General features: G+C 43.1%; 2 protein-coding genes across 3 annotated transcripts in view; one reads left to right on the top strand and one right to left on the bottom strand.

Moving 5' to 3' along the window:
• The window catches only part of EXOSC3 (exosome component 3), an 18324-nt gene that overhangs the window by 11012 nt on the left and 437 nt on the right, over positions 1-6875 (bottom strand). The window lies entirely within an intron of this gene.
• DCAF10 (DDB1 and CUL4 associated factor 10) overlaps positions 6614-6875 on the top strand; it is a 41492-nt gene continuing 41230 nt past the window's right edge. The window contains exon 1 of one of the 2 annotated variants that reach the window (XM_006911563.3): positions 6614-6867. In XM_006911563.3, coding sequence (XP_006911625.1) covers positions 6700-6867 — 168 coding nt within the window. In that variant the 5' untranslated portion in view covers positions 6614-6699. Of the gene's footprint in view, positions 6872-6875 lie in introns of both variants that reach the window. The other variant, XM_025046571.1, reaches the window with a different exon arrangement.

Below are 6875 nucleotides of genomic sequence, written 5' to 3'. Positions count from 1 at the left end.
TTTTCACAGCCTAGGCCTTCCCCTTAAGCAGGATGTAAGTGCTAGCACAGAGGTGAGGTGCCAGGTGTGCATGTTAGGCAAGTAGTCTAACCCCAATAAACAGTAGATAGGACCCATCAAGGGTTCCCAGAGGTAGTGAGAGGAGCTGTCCAAATTTTTTCAGTGGGTCTTGTAGTGAATATATAAGCAAATGTCAATTGATATAGCCACTGTTCACCTCAATATACTTAATACACTATTTTAAACCTGTAACATTTGATTTATTTAGTATATACTTTTACTAAGTACAAGACTCTGTTTTAAGAGTTTTATATGTGTTAACTCATTAACTCCTCATAATAGCTCTATGAGTTTGGTATTATTATTATCCATACTTTACAGGTGAAGAAACTGAGGGGCAGAGAAGTGACCTGCCTCTGGTCACATAGTGGTAAGCAGCAGAGTCAGGATTGGACCCAGGCAGTCTGGCTTCAGACAGCTCTACATTACACTGTCTTTCACAGTCAGATTAGCTGACCATATGGAGTTGTCTAAAAAAACATACTCTTGATTTTCTTGTTCCCCTCTTAGAACCTGGTATGGTAAAAGGCATGAAGGAGCTGCCCATTCAGATTTTTGTTCATTTCCCACTCTTCATTTAGAATATTGTTAATTTTTCACATTTTTTATTTAGATTTTTTTCAAAGAGGGGACTGCAAAAAGGGAAGAACATAGGCTTTGGAGTCAGACAGATCTGGACTTGAATCCAGGCCCAAACATTTATCTTGCTGTGACCTAACCTATCTGATCTTAGTTTTCATCTCTGTAAAATGCAGGATTGCTGGGCGTGTTGCAGAGTGCATGTAAAAGACCTGGCACATACAAGGCACTCATTGTGTAATAGTTAATATTGTTGGCAGCAGATAAAATCCTGGTAGTCACTCAGTATCCTTAAAAGGGCTGCAGAAAGACTTCATGACCATGAAGAAACCCAGGAGGTTTTGTTGCTATTAGGTACTATCTGAGCTGGGCTTTAAGCCAAGTATTGCAAATAGGTTACTTGGTCCACCATTCCCTTATATTCCCTTCCCATGTCAGATGTTACTAATTGATTATAGAATTATTTCTTGTTGAACCCAGAATCCTTTTCATTATTGCTCAAGGCAAGGGACTCGCAATCAGTGGAGTTTAGCCCAGGAGGGAGAACCTATTGGCCATCTTTCCTTTAAGCCCAGATATACAGGCTAGCTATTCAAGCCATTCCTTCGGTAGCCCATCCAAACCTATCTTCGTTTCCTTTCAGTCTCTTCTTTACCTTGGGACACATAGGTTTTGGGGAAGGTTGCCTGTGGTGACCCTGAACTTGCACTTTTATGAGACTCGGCAGGAAAAGGAGTCTAAACCCATTAGCCATTACCTCATTCCCTACAAGAAGGACCTGCCTTTTGACATTGTAGAGCTTGTGGAGGAGATAGAAAAGAACATAAAACACCTTGCGCAGGGAGTCACACAGCCAGTGCAGATCTTTGTTGGCTGGAGCGGAATCTCTGGAACTGGTTGCCCAGTCTGCCCAAGTTCCCACTGTGGATGGACCCCTTTGGGGTCCAGTTATATCCCAATCGAAAAGACATACGTTTTTTCCTTTTAAGGACAGCCTCTTAAGTTCTGGGACTCTTCTTTGTCACTCAGTCTTCTGCCCATTTATGTGTATTCTCTAGTTCCCTTTAGCACTATAATATGGTTTGGATGGAGAACCACTGATACATGTGCCAGCTGCTAAAACAGTGTAAGAGGTACCTTGCTCCTTCCTGTAATTACATGTTGAAAAATAAGTAGAAAATTCAAAAATAATAAAAATGATCTGATTCCACCAGTCAGCTACAGTTAGCATTTTGTTTTCCTCTTCCCTGTTTTCTTTGCATAAATATACATGTAATTTTTTAAAAATGAGATCATGTTACCATGAACATTTTTCTAGGTCAAAACATCATTATATTTAGTAGCTGCATGATCCAGTATTGTATAATAGAGACATTTTAATTTATTTCAGCAGTCTTCCAATCTTGGACATTTAGGACTTAGAACACATTTGTACATATATCTTTTGGAACATCCCTAAATTAGTTCCTGAGGGTACTTTTTAAAACTGGTTCTGTGTGCTGCCAAATTATAAGATCTTTCTTTGAGCATATACATTTGCTTTAAACTTTTGTTTTTCAAACTTGGTGGTAGAATTTTGTGGCTTTTTTTCCCCAAACAGAATCTTGTATTATATAAATCAATTATATAAAAAAGGTAAAAACCCAGCTGCCAGAAAAAGTTTGGAGCCCTCAGCCTTTCCTTCAGTACCACTTACACCTGTCTATACCTCTTCACTTCCCCACCTCCCCCAATTCCCTGCCCCTGGCTGACATAAATGGTTATTTATACAATGTCTTCTAATGGACTTTTAGAAGTAATGAACTTTTGGCATCTATTATCAGTAAGGGTGCTTTCAACTACAGATAATAGAAAATCCAATTCAGTTGGAATAACAGTAAGGACAGTTCACATAATGTCTCACATATTAGCAGGTCCAGAGACAAGGTGATTCCTGGATTGTTTAATCTAGTGGCTCAGTGATATCATCAAGGATCAGGTTCTTTGCATTTTTGGGGTCTGTCTTTGTTAGTATGATGACTCTGTGCCCAAATTTGTCTCTTCCTGATCACTAGATGGCTATAGCAGCACCAAACATTACATCTTTGCACAATTCCTGCAAGGGGCTAGAGGGTACACCCTTTCCTCATATTCCTCTTGGAGAGAGAAGAAGCCCTCCCAACTGATTTCCCCTCATTTCTCATTGGGTGGAATGGTGTCCATGACCATTCCTAGGCCAATTACTGACAAGTAGAATAGAATCACCATAATTGGTTTAGACCAATCAGGATTCACCCACTAGAGTTGAAACTCTTAGCAGTCTGATAGCTGAACAACCTCCAGGTTCTGTTGTCTAGGGAGGAAAGAAGAAATGGCTGCTGGGTAGCAGCCAACAGTTGTCTGCCCTAGCATCCCATTAGAAAACATACTGAAAACCCAATGTCAAAATCCCAAGGCTGCCTCTTACTTTTGGTATGGCCTTGGGCAAATCACTCAACCTCTTTGGGCCTTAGTTTCCTTATTTGTAAACTGGAGATAATGATCCCTGCCTTACCTACCCTACAGAGTTGTGGAGAAGGAAAAATGAAATTGGATTATGAAAGAACTTCACAAAGTACTTTACTAATATCAAATTAAATTAGCTCGTTACTAATTTAATTCTTAGAAATAAATAAGCAACGCCAGCCCCTCTGTGAAAAGGTAGGAAATCAATAAACCTTCTCCAGGGATGTTGTGGTGAACAAGTCAGAAAAATGCCTAGACTTTCAAACACATCTAGAGAGGAGAAAACAATGAACTAAACAAAGCAGAAGAACAAAAGTGTTAAGTATTATGAAGAAAATAAAATAGGGTATTTGGTAGTGAGGGCCTGGGAATGACTCCATAAGTGAAAGGGTAGGTGAGTAGATAGGTGAACAACTCTGTTGCTAAAATATGGTTAAGCCTGCTTAGGTTCTTCTGAGCTTCTATCCAGGGCTTGTGGACAGGTCTCCTCTCCTCTTCCCCATGGCAGCTCAGCAAAGCTGACAGTTAGTCATTATGGTGACCAGCCTGGCTAACAGGTGCCCATACAATGTAGTTGTCCACAGTGCTCAGTACAGGGTCCACTCGAAGAACCTAGTGCTCTCCGACCAGGCTAGTGCCTGCCTCTCCTGTGCCAGTTTCAGAGCCTCTTCAGACATGAGTAAAGGGAAAAGCCCATGCCACTATAAGGTGCAGGGAACACATACCTCCAGCTCTTCTCATTGCTTGAGTTCCCTTCCAGTTCCTATCACTGTTCCCACTGCCTTCTGTGTGTACGTGATATTTGGGGTTAGAGGTTAGCTGAGCCCCAGCTTTGTGCCAGACCTGGTACTAGATACTTGGCATACTCTCTCTTAAATACACACAACACCCCTCTAAGTTGAGCCTTGTTATAATCATTTTACCCTTGAGGTTCAGAGCTATAACTTAACATGGGGCATGTAACTAGAATGTGGCAGAGTCCATTTTCAAAGCTTGCTACATTATAGGGTTTGCATTTTCCAGTGTGAATTTAGTCTATCCACTAAATTATTCCTAATGGGCCCAAACCAGTTTCATAGGTGTTCTTTTATTTCTTACTGCTGGCTCCAAGCCTGGGCCTGTCTGCTTCTCATTCTGTAACTGTCTACATCTACTCTTTCCTACCAAGGCTGGTTATGAAATGGGCCTCAATTCCCCAGCTAACAGCTTACCCTCTCCTTGCTTCATCCAAAGTCAGGTCATTTGGGTGTCAGAGGTCCTGCTAATTCTTCCCAGAAAAATGGATTGACGTTAAAGACACAATGAACATTCGTTTATCACCAAGCTTAGAATGTGCTACCGATTCCTATAGTGAAATTTCAGATCCTCTGGGCTGAGGAACAGAAACATCTGTCTTCTGCATTTATTCCTGAGGTTGAGGGTTATCAGTCTTCATATCCCAGACTTCCCTCCTTGATTCCACCTGAGTGGAGACCTTGCAGATGGTTTCCTGAGGGCCTCTGTTGCTAGCCTGAAGATAATAACTTCAGGACAGGTACATCATCTACTTTGCCCTGCTGAGAGCTTTATGCCTAGTTGCCAGACCTTTACTTATCCACAGTTTCTCAAACACCATGGTTTCCTGATATATTCTTCTATTTTTAGGTGTTTAATAGTTTCCAGTATTTTGCTTCAGCAAGGGTAATGATTATTAGTATAGTCTTTGGGATCCGATACACTTGGATACAAATTCCAGCTCTGCCACTCTAGCTGTGTGACCTTGGGGAATTCACTTCACCTCTCTGAGCTTTAGTTACTTTGATAATAAAATGAGATGGTAAAAAAATACTACTTAGGAAACAAAAGGGATAATTATCTGATCTTTACTTTTCTCATATGAAAAGATTTGGGGTCCTCATGTACTTGGAGTCTCTGAGTCTTGGTTCTGAGATTTTTAATACCCTAAGTTTTTAGAGGAGAAGGAGGTACTTGTAGTTGGAGTGAGTAAAGAAGTCTTCTTAGCAGAGGTAGTCCTTAGCCAGAGTTCCAGCTTTTCATTCCATTGGACTTGACCAGGATATCCATCTGGAAAGTTTATTTTGGCCTGAGTTTGCCCCTTTACTCTAACCTTGGATTTTTAATTAATGTCCACTTTGTTAGGCCTTGTATTTTATTGGCTGTATTGTGATGAACAGAGATTCTGCTTCTGACAGTGTATTTTCTTGCAGGTCTGTGTGAACTGGAGAAAGTCTGACCTCCCTGCTCCAGAAAAGGCAGTGCTGCTGGAGTTTGCACTTGCTATTTCCAGAGCTGATGACATAACATGACCATTTCAAAATGCTTGAGGTTCATGACTTCAACAGAGAAGACGCCTGGTATATAGTTACTATTTCAGCTTTTTATGCTATATCCAACCGCCTTACTCATTTTATCAGTCTAATCAAATTCCTAATCAAGTTTCTAATCAGTCTATAAATTCCTAATCAAGAATTCTATCTGATAGGTGGAACCAATGATGTCAGAGACATTAGGAGTGAACCTGCTGCTCTCAAAGTATAAAAACCTGAATGGAAAGGCCGGTGTTTACATTTCAGGCACATTTCATTAGAAGACGTCAGTTGGGAAGTAGTTTTTTAAAAACACCTAGTCAGTGGATAGAGAAGAAAATAAATAAATTTGCTCCCTGCTTGCTTGATGAGATAGATCCTAAGTGTTGGGGGTATCCCGGGACTTATGATACCCTGGCCTAAGGGAAACCTTTGCCAATTTCAGGAAACCTTTGCTATTTGTTTACTTTTGTTGAGATCTAAAAAGAACGTCAGGAGCGATATTTATCTTCAATACCAGTGGCGAAAGGCCTTGCATCAATCATGCCTGCCATGCCCTGCCTGGCAGATGTAAGCACGGTTGGCCCTGTGCTCTGTTGCTTGTAAAGTAGATTTGATTCAGGTCTCCAGCTCCCCTCAGTGACTCCTGGCTGGATATATGCTCCTTCCTGCAGAGAGGAAGGCTTTGGCTTTGATAAAGGCTTGACCTACTGTGTAGGAGCTGGGAATCTGGCAGATATTCAGGATACCAATAGGCCCCATTTCCACTCACTGTACAGGCCAGGGCTTTTTAGTGCAGAAGTTAACCTGAGTCCTTAGACTCCCAGGCTGAGTAGGAAGTATACTTAACTGTGTATGACCTGCACATACTATGGTAATTTCTTTCCCTTGTTGGTTTCAGTTTCAAGTGGGGGATAACTACATAATCATACCCAGCCTCTTTGACTAGTCAGGCCCACTCATCCTCACGCACACAGTTACGGTCACTGACAACTACAAACTGATTTGGTCACACGCAGTGCCCAGATGCTTATTGCCCCATATAGCCCCGGCCCTGGGAATCCTCAGTTGTGACACTTAAAGCTAATCGTTCCCTACCGCCGTCGGTCTGTGTCCCCGCTTTCGCGGTCCCCGGCGGATGGTGGCCGAGGGGCGGCGCGGGTTTCCCAGCCGGCGGGGTTAGGCCGCCGCGCGCCGGAAGTGGTGGCTGGAGCGGGAACGCTGAGGTGTCGGCCCTCCGGGCAGCGGCCCGGGGGCGGGGGCGTTGGTCATGTTTCCCGTCGGGCCCGGTAGCCCCGGAGGGGACCTGACGGCCGGAACCGGGGCTGAGGAGCCGGCACCCCACGGAGGTCAGGAGGCAGCCGCAGGGCCTCTCCCTTCCCCGCCCGTGGCGCCACAGCCTGGGGCTGACGCAGCCCTTCCTCCGTCGCCTTCTGAGCCCTCGCC

Source organism: Pteropus alecto, unplaced genomic scaffold, assembly GCF_000325575.1.
Source record: "Pteropus alecto unplaced genomic scaffold, ASM32557v1 scaffold114, whole genome shotgun sequence".
Taxonomy (NCBI): Eukaryota; Metazoa; Chordata; class Mammalia; order Chiroptera; family Pteropodidae; genus Pteropus; species Pteropus alecto.
Note: the sequence above shows the minus strand (reverse complement) of the source record. Positions and strands in the feature narration are given on the sequence as shown.